A 25008-nucleotide genomic window follows, 5' to 3' on the forward strand; every position below is an offset into this window, starting at 1 on the left:
ACTGAAATCAATATTTGTCAAGTACCCATCTTCGTGTACTTTTTGCTCGATGATGAATATGATTCTTATCTCTCATGACAAAACAAAACGTTTAGTTATTTCAAGAGAGAGAGAGAGAGAGAGACAGACAGATCGTGCGTATTTTCCTAGGAAATTTTTTTGTTCAGACAATTATTTTTTTTTTTTTTATGGAAAGTAAACTAAATGCAACTTGTTTTTATTATCAACGAGAATTTATGTTTAAACATTTTCGTGAATAACGAATATATTTTTCATTTATTCATTTTTATAAATGATATAATTAATCAATTTTAGGAAATGTTTTATAAATCATTCATTTTCTGCAAAACAAACGATGTGTTAAATAGTATGAAAAATATTTGAAACTTTCACTTAAAAATTTAAGGGCTTACTTGACTGTTAAGGGTCAAGGTCCCTCTCAGTCGTTGAATTTAGAAAAGGGACACTGGTAAAATTGGAATAAATCAATATGAAGTTAAAGATTTGATCTAATACTTATAAATTTGTATATCGATATTAGTGGCCCGTCACATTTCTGGGTGATGAAACAGATGATAATGACTTTGCATCAATAATGGTTTTACAGCTATTGTAAGATAAGTAGAGGACCCAGGTAGATATGATTAGCCACGCTATTATAGCCTCTGATCTAAGGAATGAGCTGCTTTCTGTACATTGTTCACAATAAGTCAGACAAGGTCATTAATTGTTTGCTAGAGCATAAAAAATGGATGCTGATTAGCATGAATTTTCAGAATATCGTGGTACTCCTTGCGTTATTGATCCGTCTGGAGCGACAAGTTAGTCATTTTGATATACGACGACACTACCTGATACATGGGCCTGGCCTGCTGCTGCAGCTAGAACCGATACGTTTGTGGATAGCCGGGCTTCTCTGGGTGACTCCATTGTGCCTCGTGTAGATCAAGAAGATAGGGTGATCTGGCTAGCTACTCCAACTGATAAATTCTTCATTAACGGTGATTGCAATGGCCAATTAGATCTAAGGCAGTAAATGGTTCAGCTTTTAATATTCCAAAGCACAGTTTCATCAGCTAGTTGGCTGTATCGAATTGATTAGCTGCAGAGGACAGAATTTCCAAGTGGTTTCCCTCACTGGATATGATCTGTGTTTTGTATGGGGTCTTGTCCTGGAGATTGAAATCATCTTACTATGACCTGCGTTGTTGCTCAGGAAATTTGGGGAAGAATTTATCACGAATGCAGCCTTAGCAGAACTATTTGGAGCTGGGATTTGTAGTTCATTAGGTTAATAATCATATGAAAGGGAAAGCACTACCCGTTTACATTTTCAAGGTTACTGCAAGGAACTCCCAGATTCATTATTCTGATTTTGTTTTTGATAATAGTGTGGTTTTTTCCAGCATTTCTGAGGATGTTCTGTATAGATTTTCACAGTGTAAAGAATAGAAATTATTTGTCTTTTGCTGAAAATCCAGAGGCTTGTAGGAACTGGACTGTAGTCACATACTTAAATTGTTGCTGTAGAGTGTTGCTGTTAGTTATATCCCTGATGTTCTTAGATATGTACGGGAAGTCATTCCCCAGCTGAATGACACGCTTAATCAACTCAGCAAAGGAAAAGATTAATCAACAAAAATGTCGAACAGATGTTAATAATGCATATGATATTAGTGATCATTTAAAATTGACATGACTTTATACGTATTTATGTACATGTTCATACCGTTGAACTTTCATTGTAGTGGCCCAAGTTTAAGCTATTTTAGCAGCAAAAAGAGATCATACATGAATAATCCACTTGAATACATAGATAGTGCATCATATTTTGCCACGTTGATTTCTTCTTTCTAAAACATGGATGCAATGAGATTTCTCTTGAAACCTCGCCCTAGCAAATCAGTTTCGAAATCTCTCACCATTAAATGTTGTTTTTCTCGAGTCACAAGAAGTGCATATACCACTTACCACACTAGATATGACTAACAAATAGCATGCTCGCATCTTGTATTTTACATCAATAGGCTTTTGCACATGCAAGGGTGAATTATAGAACATACCGAGGATCTCATTTCTTAATCGCTTTTTATTAGCCGATTCTTCCAAAAACTTGTACCGTGTTAATATGTCGCAGGACATGAACACTATGCGAAGGGGCCACTTTATCGTTCATAAAGAAGCCTCTTGCAAATCCCAAGTGCAAGTTCACGTTTATAAAAGATAAAAGAGAGAGAGAGGGAAAGAAAGGAGAGAAGAAAGCTAACCCTAGCTTCCCTATTCACCGCGCGCGCACTGGCCACCAGAAGTAGGATCCCTACAATGTCGAGGAAACTCTCTCTCTCTCTCTCTCTCTCTCTGGGTGGCTGATTCTTGGTAAAATGGACATGGGGACTCTCTGCTCAGTAATCACTTCATTCACGTCCCTACGACAGTTTGATTTCCACATAAAAAAAAAAAAAGGCGAAGGGAACTGTTGTAGCTATAGTGCATCAATGACTGTTAAAAGCTTTCCGTAGCTTGGTGAGGATTGCATGTAAAAGCGTTATAAAGGCGTCGAGCATGCACTTGCCCATCCCAGTGTTTTTCTCTCTTTCTCTCTGATGCCCTGCATTTATCACCCAATCACGTACTCTCTGCGAGAGAGAGAGAGAGAGAGAGAGAGAGAGAAACGCATTAGCTGTGTGAAAGATTAAAAAAGGCTGCATGAAAAAAGAAAGTCGCCGGCCTAAAGAAAACCCTAGGCTACGTTGCTTGGAAGCTGGCAGTGCTGAGAAATTTTCAGATGCCATTTACTTGTCATTCTGTGTCCCCCCTCCATGCTATAACGGTTTGTGAAATTTGAGGGTTTTCTGAATATGGGAACCACCCTCGATTTCAAAAATAAAAATAAAAATAAAAATCGTGTGACTTCATCGATCTTTATTAATGGAATAGTGGGCAAATTTGATTACAGTACTTATAAATCAAAAGACTTTTATTTTGTGGGATCTTGTTAATGAGGCCCAAGCACTTGTTAAGTAATTAGAAATTTTGAATGTATACATTTTCCATATCAAGTGTAATCAATATTTTTAAAATTAGATCATTTCATATTAATTATGCTTACCTAGTCCTCTGAGGACACTTGGTGAATATTTAACTTGCTAGCTTGCATGCCTAGTAGATTTATTCTGTGATTATAAACACTGGATAACCTGTAGAATAATAATGTGCTTTTCTGTGGGTTTAAAAAGTTACATACTTGATTAGTGTATTAAGCTATATCTATCTTACTTGATTGAATAATTATTATACTCTATAGGATTATTTTTTTGGTGAGAACGCTCATGAACAATCAAAATGTCTACTTTTATAGTGTAGTGTAAAAATTTCTTAGAATGATAGAATTCTAGGAGTCATTAATTTGTGGCGTGTATTCAGCCTACTAAAAGTGGAAAGACTGAAATTGTTTTCATCTCAACGCGAGTCGATATGATATAATTGCGAAAATAGGTTTTACGAAAAACATATAAAAAACTGATATCATTTTCCCAACAATTTTTAAGCATGGTAAGGGAGGAATAGTTATGACTCCCGAACACTAATAAATTAAAAAAGAATAACACACGATCTTCTTTTTTTTGGTTCGAAAAATGTTTATCTGATTAGCAACACTAAATAAATAAATAAATAAAAGAGAGTATGTAATAAGAATGAAAAGAAATCAAGCAAATTCATACCTTTTTTTACCAAATTTCACAGATATTTGAAATATTGTGTGTACGTTGTATATATATATATATGTTTCTATATTACTTCGGAGTCTCTATGGAAGCCCTTATTTCTTGTATTCATTATTAGATTCGATAGACAAAACAATTTTGTTAATATATCTATTGTCATCATTTCGTAGTTGCAGCATTAATAAGGGTCTCGTTAGTAAGTCTCTTATGAGCACATGTTAACCATGAAGAAGTACTTTCATATTCAGGGAAAAGTGTCAAAAAAATTCCTAAACCTTTTAATGAAATCAATTTAATCTTAAACCTTTTGATTTAGTATTGATTTGATTCTAAGTCTTTTGACCTGATACCAATTCAATCATTTCAATTAATTTTTACTGGATATTGTTAACACGAATGTCAGCTGATTTACGTGGTACTGCCGATGCTAACATGGACTTTTTTAACAAATTTTTATTTTTGTATTGCTTCTTTCTTTTTTGTCTCATTTCTTCTTCCTTTCACTAATGACTGGCCACTTGTCATGATTGAGTAAATAGGCCTTACTTGGCCATGGCGAGGCCAAGCCCGGCAAGGTTTGGTTTGGCTAGATTTGACCTAGGTGAGGGCTTGAGCAGTAATTTTTATTATTAAAAATCATGTTAATAAACTGAAGAAAAAAATCAGAAAAAAATTATTAATATAACATTAAAAATTATCCAAATAAGTGTCAACAGTGCCACATAAACCTACTAGCATCATTACCAAAATGAGTTGGAAGAACTAAATTGACACCAAATCAAAATATTTAACAGTAAATTAATATTATTAAAATATTTATAATTAAATTAACATTAGTACAATTGATTTAAGATTTTACTGATACTTTTTTTTTTCCTTCTCAATAAAGCGACTATAATTAATACGGAAAAGACGTTACCTTTTTTTTTTTTCAATTTTTCTTTTGTCCTCCCTTTTGATAGGGAGGACGCTACTGCAAGCGGCAGTCAACGTCGGAATTAATTAATATATAACGAGAAAAAAAGCACAGTTTATTATTATTATTATTATTATAACGTACTTGTGGATGCACTCTGATTCTTAGTTTTACTTTTTATGGTTCGAAAATAAGAATTGCAGATTTCGAGTTTTATATTCTTTATTTTGTCGAGGAAGAGCAGGGGTGTAGGCCGGACAGCCTATAATTTGTTTCGTGCTTCCTCTCTTTCTTTTTATAGTAGTTTTTTAATATCAAAAAGTCCCAAAAATTATTATTATTATTATTATTTTATTTTGCACTTCTGAGAGAAAAGAAAAACGATTTGAATCTGCGAGTATCAAAAGATCTTCAAGGTAAGAAAAGCAACCACTAGTATACCTAAATTTTAGGAATTACTTCTTTTATTTTTTATTTTTTATCATGAAACCTACTAACAATCTTCGAGGATCAAAAGCTTGATCATGTGGGTATTGACTAATTTAAGAACTACTGCGTTGGTTATAAGCTAAACTAAATTTAATGGAACTTTGACAATTTATAAACAAGTTGTTAGAGTTGCAAGTTAGCAAAAATGATTTTCCCTCGTGTAGCCGTATGTAATTTCTCATTGGTTGATAGGTTAACTTTTTTTCTTTTTTTCTAGATTGTATCCTACGCCGAGCACAACATCCTAAACATGCTAATGTAGGAAGATCTCTAGGGATAAGAAGTAAATAAGTTGATGATAAGATAAGGTCTACAACTGGAACTTCTTACTTAATTATTTGTCAAGGATTTCAAACAAATTAAGATTCTTAATCCTCCTATTCAGTCTCCATCTGTCAAGCGGAGTGATTGAGATTTCAAAAATTAATAGGCCGGTGCTAGTGTTGAGATTACGTATTTAATACTAATTGTCGCGACAAGACATAAAATCATCTAAAAACATCTTCTTTCTAATCAATTGATCTAGATTCGAGTTAATTAGGCTGTAGCAATAATAGCATGAAACTCGTAGCTCATCTTCCATTAATCCCCACGTAATGTCTTTTGGGTGTCGGCTTAGTGTTCCACCTCAAAGGTCGAGATTGGGGCAAAGCCAAAACATATAGATAGCGATTGCTTTCGTCGCCAAGTTTTGCGCGCAAGCATAGAGAGGGAAAAAGGGTTAATGCTAAATAGGGAGGTTGGCATATTAACTTAGGTCTAATGAGCTAAAAGTTTATTAATAGGTGGACCCACGTCCGTGCTCATTGGCAACGGCAAAGCATGCGGATTACAGTCGAAAATATAGATGTTGCTTTACGGCTATGGAAAACAATTTGCCTAAAGAGAATGATATTAGGAGGAGGGTATTTCCACTGTCATCTAATTAATTAAGTTCTTGTCGCAGCGGTGGGCGCTCGCACTGCCCCTAAGATCTACCCCCATCTAACCTTATTTATTGTCTATAGATGGAAGGAATGATCACGAAGCATGTAATTATATAATGTAGAAAAGGTTCGTGTTTACGGGAAAGAAAGAAATGGAGGGTATATGATAATTTCTACAAAAAATTCAGGAGAGAAACGGGGTCTTGATTTCTCTATTGAAAAATAAGCTCATTTAGCAGTTAATATGAGACACGTATGATATGTGAATAGTAACATCTTTATGGCATGATAAAAGCCCTATCTATCTATATACTTCATCTTTCCCAAAAGAATGAGTCACGCTTTATAATGGCAACAACGCGAGGTGTATTTGTCACTGGTACCATGACACCATAAAAAGCTAGACAGTCGAATTTGATTAGTTGACGTACTCGTCTCGAGCTTTTAGATGCATCGGTGAGAAAAGGCAAGAACTTGATGTAATAATGCAAACCCTAATGAATGATGCAATGTCTCATTTCTCATGCCACTTTGGGACCTCAAGCAGCCATTTCACATGTTTTCGTGATGTTTTTTTCTCGGATGCTTTTCCCCTAAATTGACCTATTTGCAAGCGGTTATTTATTATGGATATTGTAAATCGGCACCTAATTTTACTCCCTTGGATTTTAATTTATGCTTTGCGATCATAAACCCATTTCTTAATCTATATGATCACCTCAAAGAAATGGTGTATTGGAGAGAATCTTAATCGGTCCTTGATGCTTTTAATACACCGAACATTGTGTGTCATGAAATCTTTAGTAGTGATTGTCTGGGCAATTTGCTTCTGAACAAAGGGAAAGACTCGCTATATAAACATGCTATTCCCAATGAAATCAACAAGAGAAATGCTGAAGATATAGACACTTAGGCTCGTTTCCTTTATGAACAATAAATGATTTGAAAAATAGTATCATAAGAATGATTGCTTATATCACTTGTAAAAATAAATAATGAAATATATTTTCAACATTTATGAAAACATTGAGACATAAATCATTATCAATAATAAAAACATTTTTCATTTACTATTTATTTTAAGTAATAAAAGTAATCATTTTTAGAAAAACATTTTCCAAATTATATATTATATTTTTCCCAAAACAAACAAATGCTTATTAGTAAAACTTCCCGATTTAGAAGGCATCAAAATGTATATTTTTCAGCACCATTATGCATATCCCATCTCACGGAATTATGGATTTTCTCTTGTAAGTTATGCATTTGCACAATATGATGTTTGAATCGACATCAAATTCAAGTTATTATCTAACCTCCAAGTCATTGGAAAGTTTTGACTTAAGCTCAAAGAGTAACCGAGTGCAAGCTCAACTTAAGAAGATAAAATTTAGGCACAACACTTGTTAATTATCGGTTTAATATTTATATATAGTTATTTTCCTCATTGCAACGTATTTCAATGAAATTCAATGGGTAGCATGGGAAAAATGGTTTCAACCCCAACCTAGGAGAACTACAACAAATCCTGGTACATAGCTCCCATATTTGGGTTTTTATTTTTTTTATTATTAATACTGAAGAGGATGTTTTGTGTGGCCCATCGGGCCAAGTAACTCAAATATGCAGATTTGTCTTCCCAAAATGCGATAATTCCCCATATATTTTGGTCATGGGCAGTGCTATAGAAACTGCCAGCCAAACTATATTCTCAATCGTACTTCTAAATGTGACAATCGAGCCTGACCCCTCATGTTATAGAATTTGATGCTATGGCCACCTCCAATATAGAGTTTGGTAATTCCTAGGGGATGGACAATTGCAGGGCAAGTTTCAAAATTCATCATTATTAATGTACTTAAGTCCTAAATTTTTTTATAACATGTACTTAAATCTTAAAACTTGCAATTTTGATTGTGCATCGAGTCTTTCAATTGCTTCCATCAATCTAAAGTATCAAGCATGCAACCGTACCGGTTCAACTAGGAACCAAACCAGCCTTTTGGATAAAGATTGGTTTGGTGCCCACATAAAAAATTTGAGAACCGACGTAAATTGATTCAGTTCTTGCTTTCCCGCCTTGAACCAATTTCAAAGCTAATTCTCCGGTAGAATTGATTCAAAACCAAACCCTAAAAAGATATTTTCTTGGATCCGTCTCTCTCCTTCATCACTCTCATTCCTCACTCTCACCCTCTCTGTCTCTCAGATTCAGCCTCTCTCTCTCTCTCTCTCTCTCTCTCTCATTTCTCGTTCTTGAGGTGATTGAATTGTCGGTGCGAGTCTGGTGGTGAGGATGCAGCTGTCGATGTACTCAAAGCCACGGGGGTCGAACGTTCCAACAGAAGCGGCGACTATGGTGTTCTACTTTAAGAACTTCAGCAAAACTAAAGCATATGATGGAGCAATTAGATGTCAAATATTTATTACTTCTAATATGCAAAGACAAGAAACATGGTGAGAAAATCAGGATTTCTGTATACACTCAAATTCTATGAAAAAATAAAGTTTAGGAATACACCATTCCCTCATTCTAATGTGACATTAATCATTAACCTTGTACACAAGAACATGATCGGTTGGTTTCCGTAGTACGATTCATGTGAGAATTGATGCCATTTTGAACATGAGCATAGCTAGAATAGAACTCTATTAGTCGGCTTTGCATTAGTAATAGTCACTTGGTGTGGGGGGCTAACAACCACCAGAAGCTTTAATGCAAATAAAACAGTCATTTTAGCAAAGAGTGATTAATTTGCAATGTCTCGCTATGTTTGTTGAAGTTTAGAGATCTTAAGAAAGGAGATATGTATAAATTTTTCATGTTACTTTACCATTGTGATAGATTGCATAAAAATTATGCGACTTTCAACTAGTAAGCAAAATGACTGTCTTAGAAAAAAAGGTAGGGATCCAAGTTAATATAGAGAATAGAAACATCGTATCTTGTCATATTCAAATTTTCCTTTTTTTTTTTTCACATCTCGGGTTGTGCTCAAGTGCTCTCGATGATTATTATCATTAGCCCTAGCGGAAGCAGTGTGCACTGCTCATCATCAGGAAGACTTTCTGGATAACGCATTGAAAATGAGACGCAGGGAGCGCATGATCCTTAATTTGCAGTTTGAGAGAGAGAGAGAGAGAGAGAGAGAGAGAGAGGGATAGAGGGGGGAGCAGGAGCACGAGAACAACAAGAGGGAATGGCCAAAAAAGACTAAGAGCGGGGAGAGTCATTGGATGGAGCAGGGCCATTGATACGAGAAGTCCACATCGTCCCTTCTGAACTCTGCAGCGTCAAAAGCAAATGGAGAAAAGCAAAATCTTCTTCCCCCCTCCCCCATCCCCCTTTTTTCTGTTTCCACTCAGCTCGCTCACTATCACTCCCCACCTCCCTTGTTTTCTCACTCCCAACATGTTCTTTATCTTTTAATATCATTACTCATTAATTTATGTTGATTTTGGCTAAGCAAAACAAGCACGGCAACGACATCCATGTCGACAAAAGAAAAACAGTAAATGCAGTCTGGAGGAGATAAAAAGAATGTTAAATTTTAGAGCCGCTTTCCTCAGTCTCAGTACAATCATTACACTCCCCCCCTAAACCCTACTCTCACCTCCTTCTTAGTTGTCAAGATGACACATCACAAAGCTCGGATCGTCTGGTCTTATTATCATCCGGTTTAACTGAAGGGTCTTATTCGCAGAGCTGTTCTTCTGTCACACCCCCTTCTCTCTCTCTTCTTTTTTTTTTTTTTTTTTTTGAAGTATCCCTCTATTAAAATCTCCTTTTGCTTTAATCATCTTGTCCCTCCCCTGTTTTCCTGTCCAATTTGGGTTTCTTCTTGATCGGTTGCCTAATTTCTTACTCGGTTATAAAGGGGTAGTTAAGTTAATTGCATAATGATTAGTATCGCATTGAGCTCGTAGTCGACCAAGACAGGTCTTTCACAAATTTCATTAGACGGGATCATATTCACGCTTCGAAAAAGCATAAAATAAACCCATGTGATGTCAAAATCTTCACTCCCAATGCTATACGCATAGTGTTGCACCGATGACTTTAGAAAAACTAAAACTTCCATTTGCTAATTAACCTTGGTATGCAAATTAAGTTGGTGCAATCAGAAAAATTGGTCCATTCCATTGAAAGGCCTCAGTACCGTTATGAGATAATTCTGTAAATCTCGTGATGAAATCATACCCTCTCTCGCTCTCTCTCTCTCTCTCTCTGCTTGATAGTGTTGATTTCAGCAGCTTTCTCTCCCAATTCTCAGCATCTACATATACCCTATTTCCTCTGGCAACTCACACCTTTGCCAAAAAGGAAAAAAGAAAAAAATCCACGACACTCCATGAAACCTTTGGCCTCAGAAACTTTTTCTTAATTATATATAAGCAAAAAGCACAGAATGAGAAGCTCAACCAGTCCAGTCCTACAGTAATCTTCCTGGTTCTTCTTGTTCGCCAATTCTCGTCTGAAACTGATCCCCTCGTCTTTTGGCCTCTCTCGGGCCCATCTGAATGTGCGTGGGAGACACAAAAATGGCTGACAACAAGGGAGCTGGAGACACCCCCAAGAAGCCCCAGCAACCACCTCCACCTCCACCTCCACAAATCTCCGCTTCTCCCACCGAAGAGACCACCCCCACCGATCCCCGCCCTCCACCACCGCCGTCTCCGGCGGTGGTCGTCACCGGAGCGACGCCCTTCATCTCGGCCCCTTTCTTCGATCAGCACCACTCTCAATTCGAGGCGGTGAGTGGGACTAACCCCAAAAGGCCAAGATTTGGCGTCGGTCAATGGAAGCTCCTGACGTCTCCCCCCGAGTCGAGCCCTTCCCCGACTACCCACCCGAACCCCAATCCCCAAGCCCACGCCACCACCGCCTCGTCGTCCGACACGGCGTCGTCGCCTACTCAGTCCCCAATAACATCTGTCCCCACCACCACCTCAAGCCAAGAAACGAGCAAGCTGGAAGGTGGAGGAGACCAGCAGCAATTCCAAACCCACCACCAATTCAGGAAGGGCAAGTACGTGAGCCCCGTTTGGAAGCCCAACGAGATGCTGTGGCTCGCTAGGGCTTGGCGGGTCCAGTACCAAGGAGGTGGAGGTGGCGGGTCATCGTCGGATTCAAGAATAGATCAGAACCCAGCAGCCGGCGGAGGAGATGCGGCGGCGGCGGCGCCGGGGAGGGGGAAGACGAGGGCGGAGAAGGACAGGGAAGTGGCGGAGTTCTTGAACCGACACGGGGTAAACCGGGACGCAAAGACGGCGGGGACCAAATGGGACAACATGCTGGGGGAGTTCAGGAAGGTGTACGAGTGGGAGAGAGGCGGCGAGAGAGAGCAGGTCGGGAAGAGCTATTTCCGGCTGTCTCCTTACGAGAGGAAGGTGTACCGATTGCCGGCTTCGTTCGATGAGGAGGTGTTCGAGGAGCTCGCGCAGTTCATGGGACCCAGGATGAGGACGACGGGACAAAGCAGAGTCTCGCCCGTCTTCGCTGATGACAGCGGTGGCATCGTTAGGGCTCTTCCTCCTCCGCCTCCTCCTTATAGGGACGATGATCCTTCTCTACTCACTGGTATGTAATGCAATGTCATGTTCACGTGATTCTCCTCAATGCATCATCTTTTCCTCTGCTCTTTTACTTTGTGCTAACGGTGGATCATCGTTAGCAGTAAGATGCTTCTACGAGCGATCTTACTCACAATTCATGGGTCGATCAATGAAAGAACTAACGGGTAGCTAAAAGAACCACCCTTTGATCGGAATGTGTGTGTTTCTTGAGAGTCAGAAGCAAGTGAAGCTTCTTCTTCTTCTCCTTCTTCTTCTTCTTCTTCTTCCTGTTCTTGTGTCCCTGTCTTTTGCTTCTGATCAACATCAGTGATCAAACAAGCACATTCTTTTAGTAAGAAACACACTTATCATAGTTATTGATGAAGTTTAGTTGCTGACTACTTCGCTTGTAATTACTAATTAGTGTTGTGGGTATATGCATTCTTCTTCTCGCAGCTAGGACAAAACAGCTGGTCATGAGCAGCGGAGTCGAGGCTTCATCCTATTATGTAAGTAGAGGAGGAGGAGGAGGAGGAGGAGGAGGAGGAGGAGGCCTGTTCCTAGGGTTCGAGCCGTCGCCGCTCGACGTCGGGTCGGGCCCCTCGGCTTCCTCGACCTTGAGGGAGATGCGCCGCATCGGGAAGATAAGGATGACGTGGGAGGAGTCTGTAAGCCTGTGGGCCGAGGAAGGCGAGCACCACCGTGGGAGGGTGAGGCTCCAAGGGTCGAGCTTCTTGAACGCCGATGAATTGACCTTCTTCGACGACTCCATGGTTGCTTGCACGATGGAGGCCTTTGAAGACGGAGCTCTCAGGGGGTTCTCCGTGGACAGATTCATCCCTGGGCAGCAAGTCAAAGTCTTTGGCAGGAGGAAGTCCTCTTCTTCTTCAGTTTCTGCATCTTCCACAGCTTCTGGTACGTGAACGCCTGTGTTTCTCTTTGTTCGGCATTGTTATTTAATGTGTGGTTATTCTTCATATGTTTTGTGGGCAATTATTGTTACTGCATTCTGGTACATAAAACGCTTTTTTTTTTTTTTTTTTTTTTCCTTGTATATTTTTGCCAGGTTTCCAAGAGAGAGTTCAGCTTCCACTGCCAGAACCCTCTTTAAGAAGTGAGTATCCCGCGGTTTTATTTATTAATTATGAATATCGATCTTATTGCATATCTGTTTCATCAAAGGGACTGCATGATATTCCTACAAATTATTTATCCATGAATATTTCTCTGTACTTTCTAGATGTTCCTAATGTCAAATCATGAACCTAGTAGGCAGAAATTAATGTCTGCAACGCAACATCTCTACATACGTAGGTTATGAAAGACGCTATAATCGGCTCCATTTCAGATGGTCAGATGGACGTTGATTGTCCATTAATTCAAGAATATTAAAATGCATTGAAATGGGAAATAACATCTGAACTTGTTCATGCGATAAAGAATGGGAACTGGTCAAACTCTTTTGCGGGTGTTGCAGCTATTCCTCCATGGGAACTTCAAGACCCAACCGAGTACTACATCGGTTGCTTGCGAGTCCCACCGACGACACTCCCGACATTGTTCGAGCTCTCATGGTACCTTCAAGAACCGCCGCCTGAGGAGCTTCGCTTGCCGCTACGGAGAGATGTCTACAGAGACTTGCCACCAGGCAAAGAGCTCTTCTTCACCACCTCCCACGAGCTCCTAGACTCTAGATCCTTCACAATGGACATCTTGAGCTCCATCATCCGGACCAACCCTAGCCTCACCTCGTCCACTGCCACGTCCCGAGACTCCTATATCGGGCTATGGGACGATTGCCTCAATCGGATCGTGTCAAAGTTCTGCTCCGTCGAGATGGTCATGATCCGAAAGCCCTCAGTGGCTACGGCCGAGGTGGCGCTACAAGATCAGTGGCCGAACTTGACAGGTTTCGTAAGGAACTTCTGCTTGTGGAGGGGAGAGGAGACAGATCAGGTCCGAGAGGGTCAATTAGATCCATCCTCGTCGATCATAGAGAAGCTGATGTGGACATACATGGATCTTCCTTACATCTTAGGCTACTTCGCAGTCGGCCACACGGTGACATTCTGCGCACTGAGCCGGTCTCAGGATGCCCGCGTTGTCCGGACTGATCTATACAAACTCGATCTGTCGTCACAAGCGGACCGTCTCAAGGCCTTGGTCCCGTGCTATAGGGTGGCCGGTCTACTGTCCCTTTTGGCCGATCGGTGCTTCGACAACATGAATGCCAACGTCGTGAATTACAAGAACAGCATTTTCCCATACAGCGATTTTGAGAGGATTAATTTGGGGAACGGAAACGTCGTGGAAATGACGCCAAACATGGTGACGAGATTCTTCTCCAGCAAAAGAAAATGGATTGCAGTGAAGGAAATATACGACTTCCTGGATCACAGGGTTCCGCATGCGGAGTTCATTTGCCGCTCGTCGGAGAAAGATTTGGCGCTGGTGTTCAAGCCAAGAGGGTGCAAATCGAAGCCCGCTAACTGCGAGCAGCTGGTGGAGGCTCTCATGTACGTGACCAAAGCGCTGGTGGCGCTGCATGACTTGTCCTTCATGCACAGGCACTTGAGCTGGGACAAGGTCATGCGGAGGAGCGACGGCGAGGGCGAGTGGTTCATCTGCGGGTTCGACGACGCGACGGGCGCTCCCAGATAAACCCGCACGGCGGCAGCGGCGGAGCGGGCGGGGAGGCGAGGCGCGCGGGCCCCACGCGCCGGAGATGGTGGGGAGGGGGCTCCATGGGGTGAAGGTGGACGTCTGGGGGTTGGCTATCTGGTTAAGACCTGCGGGTTGACCTCGAGCGGCCTCCCGAAGATGCTGAGGGACCTGCAAAGCAGGTGCCTGGACCCCAACCCGGAACACCGGCCGACAGCGGCCGACTGCTACCACCACCTCCTGCAGCTCCAGTCGTCCCTGTCCGCGGCGGGCGGCGGCGGAACCGGTGGTGGGTACTGAAGAGGATCCCGGTTTGACTTTGATTTGATTGGTGGAGATCGATACATATTCAGAAAGATGTGATTTTTTCTTTCTTTTTCTTTCTTTTTGGCCCTTGAAATTTCGCAACTTGGCTCGCAGAACCAGCCGGCGTTCTCTTTAAGAATTAAAAGCTTTTTCTCTCTGACGGTGGGGGAAAGAAATCGGGTTTTCCTTTTTCCATTCTTCCTTCTTCTTCTTTTTTCCGTTCTCAATAAAAAGAAACATCTGTCGCTTTCTTTCGTTTTCGTGGATCGTGGTTACATACTCCTTCGTCGGGGGTGGTGATGAGGCGAACAGAACACAGTGAGGAGTGGGTTGCAGTTTTGATACCTTAACATTGAAGTTTTGCTGAGATTCCGGAGCGGCGGAGGGAGAGAAAATGGCGGCTCATCTCTCTCTCTCTCTCTCTCTCTCTCTCTCTCTCGCCCCATTTCTCTCTCTATCTCTCTTTGCTGTGCATAAACATGCTGAGCAGAGATCAGAGCGGGGAAAAGGGCTGTTGTCCCTTTGTATCCATCACATCAAGTCAATGTTCAACTGGTGTGGAACAGTGCTTTTTGGATCTTTTTTCATATTTGCATATAAACTGGATTCTCTTGGAAATAGGGTAAATTTTTTTCTACCATGTCTTTGTGATGTGTCGCAGTGCCTGTGAGTACTGGGCATCCCTGCAAAACTGCAATTGCCAGAGTGCAGCTTCTAATTAAGTCAAATCTCACAAATCTTATTTTAGAGCCAGTATATTTGGTATTTTTTTCATAAAAAATAAATATATTTGTGAAATGACGCGTCGCGATTATGTTGGCATCCTTAAGTAAGTTTTATCCACTGACAGTTTATTTAGGTTGTTCGCATATGCTTTATCAAATTCAATCTTATTTTCTGAAAGAACATATCTAGCCTAGGATTAGAGATCCTTCCAATTTGACCGTTTAAAATAGTGGACGCATCGGCTTTTCAATTGCAATCGATGTAGTGGAGAGAGAGGATGAAACAAAAGCACATGGTCAAGTGACTTATAAGTCGTGTTTAAGGTGGAGCTAATTTGTGTCCCAAAAAATGCATGTGTCTAGCGTTAAACTTAAGTAACGATCTAGTCTTGAAATCAATAAATTACTTCCGATTGTTTAAAAGTATAAGTATCGATGTTTTGGCCCGAAAGTAATACTGGAAGTGTCATTACTTTTTACGATACTAAAATTTTTCAAGCAATCACTTTAGTGTCATTAGATCCATTAAACAAGTGGGTTGGATTAGTTTAATTGAATCGAAAATGTTCAAATCCAAATCAATCCATTTTCATGTAATATAAATCTATTAACCCATACTCGATCTCCCTCATAAGTCATTGCCTAACTCATGTTTGTAGAATGCATAATTGTAGTTAACCTCAAGATCTAGGGATCACCTTACACAATAAACCTCAATCTTGCATACATACACTTACAATATATGCTCTTTCGGCAGTTCTCTCTTTTTATTAATTCAATTATTGAAAATCTATCTACATCAATTGATTCAAATGTTTACTTCTTCATACCATTGTGTTTTCATTAGGAATGAACAGTTCTAGTTTCAAAGTTTCGGATTCGTACAGGTTCCAAATAGAGTCTCAAATATACCTGTTGGAATAAGTTTGTAGTTTTTTAGAACCCATATACTATCTTGCATACACTAAAACCTAGAATCCATCATATTACAAGTTCTAGAGTTGGTTTTAAGTTCTACCAAAGTTCCATCTGTATAATTAATTAAACAATTACAGTTTATCATTACTTTTAATAATCATCACTTGCTATAACAATCCATTAAATATCAGTTATATTTACACACTCGAATAACATGAAATATTAATAAAATAAAATTCTTAGTTATGAAATTGAAGTTTAGACTAATAGTTCTAAATTATACATTCATCATCAAACGCTATGGAATATTATAGGATCATGCGAAGATATAGAATAAGAAAAATACAAAAACTTATTTCAAATTCCAAGTTACGAGTTTTACTTATCCATAATCTAAAACCTACCCATCAAACCGTGTACTTCAATTTTTTATATTTATAACTTACCTTGTATATCGTGAAACCTAAAACCAAATAAATTTCCATGGGTTCGGTTATTCTATTTCAAGTTCTACTCTAAAATCATGCTCACCCTTAGTTTTCACCCATATTATGAATTATGCAAACTATATTCGTAGAGAAAGGCCATATGTAATGAGAAAGCATGCTAAGTTCCGTTTACTAAATGACATGGCAAGTGATATTCGTGATATGGAACGCCTTAAATTCTAAACTACCGACCATAAAATGCTGCATGCAATGTCATGTCATTTAGTAGGTAACTTTTTATAAAATACAGCACGCCTAGCATTACTTATATAGGTGCATATATATAAATGTTACTTCTTTTTAGGAAAACCGAACTCCATAAAGTAAGTCTGCTAAAGATTTGTGTTTTCTTCTAGTACTGTACTGATGGATACTAGACAGATTCGGCACTTGGAAGAGACCAGCTGATTAGAAAGCATTGCAACTCTTTCTCGGATAATGGAAAATCAGGCATTTATGTGATTCACGCTTGGGCGGGCACTTTTGGAATAGGAATAAAAGTGTGTGCACTAACGTAAACGTGGGTACATAAGAGTGAATGAATTTCTTCAAAAAGGATAAAAGACAAGTCATCTGCTTTTAAGATTATGTTAAGCGGCTACAATTTGAACAACCAACGTCTTAAAAATTCGACAATAGGCAACACGAAAGTTACAAAAATTATAATCCTCTATGGTAGATATAAAATACACACGCTGTACTTTTTGTAAAAGGTCCCTGAAAACTTATCGTTCTTAGCAAATTTATCTATCTTTGATTTCATGCAATTTACTTCATGGCAACTATTATTCCCAATGTTGTACTTTAAATTTCTTATCATTTACTTTCTTGTTCAAAATCAACAGTGAAATTCACAGCTTTTTGTCGATTTATATCTATCCATCTACATTCTAATATGTATTTCATCATATTTTCTGTGTAACGCTTTTTTAGCAAGCCTAATAGGACATATCTTGTTGATTCAAGAAGACTACAATGGCTAGAACCAAATATCGACGAGGGTCCTACAATGTTGTTGGCAACAACCATCCGGTATCACAAACTGAAAATGAAGTTGTTGCACATTCAAAGTCCTCAACTGCTGGAAGGGCAATAGAAGAAAATCAACGTGGAGGGGCTTTTCTTCCAATGTATCTTATTGAAGAGTAGTTAATGGATGTTAATTTCAACATGGTGTCTACCATGGGACAATTGCTCCAAAAATAGCAAAATGATATGACTAATTACATCGTGAGTCACATGATGAATGCGATTAAGCCAATTGTCATTAACGATGTGAATGATACTTTGTTAAGACTAGGATCATCTAATCCATCCCCACCATTGCAAGACAATCCAGTGGTAATAAGGTATGTTCCTAGTCTCTCTCAATTTATTGATGCTAACAATGTTGGTCAGAGTAATCAATCCCAATAAGAACTACACAACAATTTGGATCGTCTAAAAGCAAGGCTAGAATAATGAGAATAGTTAGGCTACTGTTGGTCAAAATAACCAAATTCGTAACAATATCACCTAATGCGAATATTCCTAGTAGGCCTAACATGCCTATTAACATATGTAATCTGCCAATACCATGATAAGTCGATCTATTGGTTTGTTGCCATGCTGTCTAAAACTGATATACTAATTTACTACCTAATTTAGTGTGTAACTGGGCTTGAGATGGAAATATTATTTCAAATTTTAAAAAATGATGCATGAGGCATCAATTGTTGATTTGGCATGCTCTATCAATGCCATGATAAGTCAATTGATTTGTTTGTTGCTAGGTTTTAGAAGGCTATGCATAGATGCGTCCCTTTGCTCTTTGAAAAAGAATTCTTGAATTCGGCTTGCCAAAATATTACTTGAGACAAATTTGAGGGCCAAAACTTTGTCAATTTATTTCAATTCGCAGTTAAAGTGTCAAAGTACGAGCAACTACTTATAGATAGAGATAAAAGGCCCACATGAATACTTTACACAAAATGTGACACTAATACAAAATTATGAACCAGAGTATGATTTTTTTTTTTTTTTTGGTCAAATTCATATAATGAATTTAACCAGGATGAAAACATTGAAATAAATGTGGCAAAAATGGTGCTAGACAGGCCTTACATTTGTCGACCCTTAAAGCTTGTCAAAATAAGTACATAAATAATGGCTAAGGTTAAAGACACTCGAATTTATTTGCTTGATGCTTATAAGTAAAGATGAAATCTTTGACTGAAAGACGACCTTATTTAATTAAGTGAAGGATGTGTAATGCATATAAGATTCAGTAGCTAAAACATATTGCAAGTGGCACCATTCATGGAGCTATAACATAATCAATTGTGTATTTTTAAGAAAACAATTCAAGAGGTAATTTGGCGATGAAAAATCACTTTTGTTGAATGATTGATGACCATTGATTATTTAATTTATAAAATTGAATGATTGATAAACCATTTCATTCTTTTTAAATAAGGCATACATTGACACCAAAAAATGACGAACTTTTAGTTATTATTGATAAGTAACAAATTGAGTCGATAAACAGTTTGGTTAAAACAGTCCATAACTTCAAAATTCGACAACACATGATACGAAAGTTATTGATGAAAGCATACATCAAGCCTTGTGAAGTTAATTAATGAAGTCATCTACAACGAGGAATCGAAACAAAAACATAATTGCCGAGTGATTGTATTTTATTGCCAATATTTTAGGATTTTTATAACTTTTTGTAAATAACTTTTACTAGATAATATGAGATAATGGATAGTGTAACTTCTCGTAACCGTTAATAAGATTAGAAGGTTATTTGCTTATTTGAATTCAAAACTTGTAACAATCGATGGTGGGCTGTAGATACCCACATTGCACTCTCTACAAAAGATCTCCATCAATCACAGAAATCAACATTGCTTTGCAAATTTTGCAATTTTCAGTGCTAGCAACGATCATTTTCAATGTCATACCCTAAATTCTTTGTCATTTACTCTCTTTTCTAAAATCAACAAATGATTCATCACAACTTTTGTTGATATATATCGATCCATCTCCGATCCAATAGGTATTTCATCACGTTTTTTTGGGCCAAACCTATTAATAGCTCCAATCCCACATAAATTCGAGGGACAATAAGTCCGCAGAGCCAAATAGATACGATTCAACGGAGGGCCGCGACCAACCAGCGTCCTGCATTCGCCAATACGTGCGTATGTCTTGTCGTTGTGTAGAGATGTTTCTAAGTGACATGACACGAACAACTCTGCAGCTACGAGTTGTCAAGTTTCAGAGGATATCTGTCATGTGGGAAAGGGGGAAAAGAGGAAGGGGAGGGAATAGTAATGGTGGGAAGAGGGAGATGCTTATGTTGAGGTGGAGTCCACCGAGGCTACGTATTGCCTCGATTCACCAGTGCGGGAGGGAGGGAGGAAGGGAGTGGGAAGGGGGCCATTGTTGCTGCAGAAAAGGCCTGCATTATTGCCCTGCTTGTGTGGGGGCAAGCCTTTTGCTCTTATGTTGGTGGCCTCTCCTGTCCCCTTATTTGGGAAAATATTCCGTGTACTGCAAAAAATATACTCTGTTGCCAAAACCATTTTGAAGCAGATTTTTCCTTTTCTTTGTGAAAGACTATAACCAGGGTCTTGCTTTTCCTTGACAGAGGGTTTTTAACAGAGTCCATGATGGGATGATATTCGTTCGTTCATATCAGCCTTATGATGTGCTTTTTTTTGGTTAATGCATATCGGTCTTATGATGTTGAGTTCGAAGGAGCTAAGGAAATCGATCTTGCTTGGGCATGTCTTGATTGGTTTAGGTAGATAATATATGTGAGGAGCACATAAAAGTTTTGACTTTTTCAAAGGGGCTTGGTAATGATGATTTTCAATCAGAAAAGTGGAAACGGGAATTTGATATTTTATTGAGTTTTCCACTAATTGAGCAGAATAGATATTCAAAAACCGGTATATGGAAACACTTAATGATATGAAATGTGGGGGATTTGATATTAGGCTACGTTGATCATCTACATTTTTAATCATGATAAGATTTGATAGGATATGATATGAAATGTGGGGGATTTTGTTATATCTTGTTCACTATTTTGTGTTTTTTTTTTTTTTTTGGCAACTCGAGGAACACCGTAAACTAATAATCGGCGAGCTTCCCTAACGACGCCTCTAGGATTCAAACTCTTCCCCTTCGTGAGGGGGAGAGAACCCCAACTCTTCCTCTTCGTGAGAGGGAGAGAGCCCCAAGCCAACTGCGCCGCTGCGGGTGGTGGTTGTGGTTCACTATTTGATGTTTATAATGATAAAATCGGATATATTTACATTACATCATATATATTGTTTGGTATAAATGTCATATCAATATAAATGAATCACTAATTTTACAAACAAAAAAAAAATCATGACACTCTTATTATTTTTATTTTTTCTTCTCTTTTTTAATTAATATATTATTTATTTATTTCTTCCCCTTCCATCATTATCTCGATAAAATTTTATCAAATAGAAAACTATACTAATATACCTAAAATACTAAAACGCCTAAAATATGTAATAAAATATATTTTATATTTGAGTTTATATTATAAGATAGAATTAAATTCGAATATATATTAAAATAAGATTATCTTAAAAAAAATAACTTTTTATTTTTTGTTATTTTGAATTTCTTATTTTGGAATTCAAATATTACTTATATTGAAATATAATTTTAAATTTTTCATTTAAGAAGTTTGTTATATGAGGAAAAACTTTCATATTATGGATATTAGAAATCCTATCAACATTTATCCATCTCATTTATCGGATAATTTTATTAACTGTATATGATTTTATTCTATTTTGAGTAAACACCAAATACATGATATGATAAATTTTATCCTGACCACCAAACGTAATTTTAATGAATTTGAAAGGAATGGTACTTAGAAGTACTTTGTTTGTATCTGACAACTATAAGAGAGACTACAACAGAAGTCTCATTGAAAAAGGGTACATCTATCTCATTGAAAACTTTATAATAAAGGAAATTATTTTTAAAAATATTAATTTTCATTTATTTTGTGGTTTAGGGAAAGTGATTTATTTCTTACTAGAAAAGGGAAGTCGGTTTCCCCCAATCTAAGTTTGTTGTTTCGCATTATATGGAAAATATTTTCCATAGATCGATTAATCTTCTGTCATCTAAACATCGAAAATTCTAAAAACATTCTTCGAAGACAGTTCTCCATCAAACAAATAAACCCTCAATTCATTAAAAGACGAGAGCAAAGCACAAGTATTGATGAGTTAATGGACGTGGATCTAATGAAAAGAGGAGAGCGCCCAAAAGCCCATTTCAGCCGCACTCCATAGAACTTTTCTTATGGTTTATAGCTTCTTCGGCCCATGTAACTCTTAAAATCAGAAACTAAAATGACATAAGATGCAGAACGCTCTTTTCTTCAGCATTTCATTGTGGGCCGAAGCCCTTCTCAGTTTTTTTTTTTAATTCCCATTTTGTTTTGCTTCTTTTATTCTTTGAACTGATCTAAACAAGAATGACCATTGACCATTCTTTTACACAAGTCGGTCTCTTGCGCTGATCCAATCCGAGCAAAGATCAGTCATCAACCTCGACATAAAAGAAAGAGGTCTACAAGAGATCTTGAGCAGAGGAACTCAATTGGGCTTAGAGGGTTTCCAAGACTTGCCTAATTCTGGCTTTGGTTTTTTCCAATCCAAGGCCTATAATCACTTTTGTTTTTTTGTTTTTTTTTTGGGGGTTCTTTTGCTGGCAAGACTCATGCCCAAATCAGTAATCACGTTTCACAAAGAAGGGACCCGGTCCCCATGCCCGCCTACCGAGGATCGATGAGGAACGGATTTACGTACTTTTGAGATCGATCATTTATAAGTTTCGCGAATGAGACACGCAATTCGACGAGCCAGGATGATCTCGATCTCCCGGGACGAATCCGAAACAGCAATAATACAAAAAAAGGCTCTAAGAGCGGATGCCGTGTCGTCATCATCGATTGGAGGAGGCTCTTTCCATTTTATTCGAATCCGCACGCTCACGTCCTTTTCCCTTGCTTCTACACAAATTCAGTTTTTACAGGTGTGCCGTGACAACAAATCCCAGCGATCCAGCTGAGTCACTCCCACCAAATCATCTCGAGTGGCTCCTCCTCTGTGTTATCTTTCGCTTCGTGCGCGTCGATCTCCCACCACCGATACTGCCTGCCATAACTAAGGAAGAAAGGGAGAGAGCGATTAAGGGAACGTGACAAGAGAAGAATACAAAGAGGGAAGAGCGAGCCCGTCGGCTTGCTGGGCGCTGCCAAGAGAAACGACAAACGAAATGCGAGGGGGATTTAGATTTTGTGCCACTTCGATCGAATTCCGTCGTGCACGGTGTCCATCCTGGCACGTAATTAGGGAGGGGGAGGGATAAGTTCTATTGCGCTAATCATTCTCATTATTCTAATCGATGACGGTAAGCAATTACAACTCGATTTGATCATGTTGTTTGTTCGTTTATGCCTTGGCCAGATGCCTTATCTAACTCTCAAACCTTGCTGCCAACGCGATCAAGATGAGGGACCACAAAGCATAGTAACCATGATGTTGATTAGATCTTGACGTTATAAAGATATAATCATACCGTTATGTTTGGACATGTCATGACTTAAATATGACAAACATATCGATACGTACGCACTGACGAAATGCAACTCAACTCATGCTTTGTGTCAACCATCTTATATTTGCTTCGGAAATAAGACAAGTAGTAGAAAAGTACGAGGCAATAGCAATGGCATGTTCTTTGAGAGAGAGAGAGAAGATTAGGTTTTATATCTTAGCATCGCTATGATCAAGGGAATTCCGACCGGATCTTCTTCATTTTCGCAGTTCTTTTTCCAGGGTTATTTCTTAAATCAGAATTAAACTTATTGAAATGCGCGATCTTTTGGCCGATGCTACGGGAAATCACAGAGGACGGGAAAAGGATGTCTTAAAAAGTTCAAAAGCAGCAAACCCTGAAGAGGGCACCGCCCCTAGAAATTCTATAATCCAGATGCGCAATTTGCTGAAACGAATTCCTATTGGTCCGAAATTAAGGCATCGCTTGTTCCATCCATTAACAAATTAAACTTAGATTAAATAATAATAATATAATTGGTCGGATATTATTATTATAATCGCTGGTTAGTAATACCACTACGGCATTTTTGTTTATTCGCGACGCAACTACCGATGAGAACAAAACCGTCCATCATTTTGTCGTGTCCCAAGGCGTTGGCAAAAGGAAAGAAGATCTCGTTTTGATAACAGAGGTAGAGATGTTGTATATATATCGGATGGAGACTCCTCAAGTGAATGTCATTTTGCTCAGAGTGAAAAAAAATAGAAGAAAATCTTAAAAATGAAAACAAGCCCGTACAGCTAAAGGTCAAAAAGTTGTCTATGTTGATTCGAGATTTCGTAATTTTGATTTGGAATCGTCAATTACACATGGGTTGCACTTGAAATTATTGTTTTCTCAATCAAGTGATCCATACCAAATTCAACTAAATTTAAAGGTGGTGCTGTTTCCACCCCTTCAATAATTATATATACTCTCATTTACATTAAAAAGACAAAAACATTCTCAATCTTTCGACTGTAATTTAAAATTATGGTCTCGCTCATTCTTTTTTTCTAATTTTACTTTTATATTCAAGATAATTACCATGACTAAGTATCTCACATTTTTTTAGCGTATTAAAGAAAAGCTCTTCCTATAATGTTCTACATGCTCCGTGTTTAATAACGAAAAAAAGATGTTTTTAACACATTATAAAATTGAAAAGTATCTTATTCATTATTGATCTTATAACAATTTATCTATTTTTCGTTCCTCTTATTTCAAAAGCTCACTTTCTTGGTAAATTTTTTATTAACTTCATTAGTCTGAAATATATATCAAGTCTCTTTATTTACTATATCAAAGAACTTATCTTATTAATAAGATCATTTTATACATGCGAGATGTTAGAGGAATTTCTAGGAGTACACTAAAAACATTATGCACATATCTTTATATATATATATGTATTTTGTAAATAGTTCATGAATAATATTAATTTCTATCAATCCAAAATAATGATATTTCACTTAAAATATCGAAAAAATATTTACTGTATGCAATGTTTTGGTTTAATTAAATTCCATCTACTTAATAATTTTATCTATAAATTTGATTGACAATGTAGAAAAGAGCTAGATTTGTTGGAAATTTCTCTTTTTGACGAAACAAATTCTTCTAGAAGTAATATCAAACAATAAA

At 38.0% G+C, this 25008-nt stretch overlaps 1 protein-coding gene across 1 annotated transcript; it reads left to right on the forward strand.

Annotated features, from left to right (window-relative positions):
• Nucleotides 1-10395: 10395 nt before the first annotated feature.
• LOC104426950 lies at nt 10396-14899 on the forward strand. The gene is given in 6 exon segments (XM_039305762.1): nt 10396-11637; nt 12069-12527; nt 12679-12726; nt 13090-14269; nt 14271-14380; nt 14383-14899. Coding segments are annotated over 6 exon segments (3048 nt in total). The 5' UTR covers nt 10396-10577; the 3' UTR covers nt 14574-14899.
• The last annotated feature ends 10109 nt before the right edge of the window (nt 14900-25008 follow it).

The sequence above is a fragment of the Eucalyptus grandis genome, chromosome 11 (genome assembly GCF_016545825.1).
Source record: "Eucalyptus grandis isolate ANBG69807.140 chromosome 11, ASM1654582v1, whole genome shotgun sequence".
NCBI classification, from domain to species: Eukaryota; Viridiplantae; Streptophyta; class Magnoliopsida; order Myrtales; family Myrtaceae; genus Eucalyptus; species Eucalyptus grandis.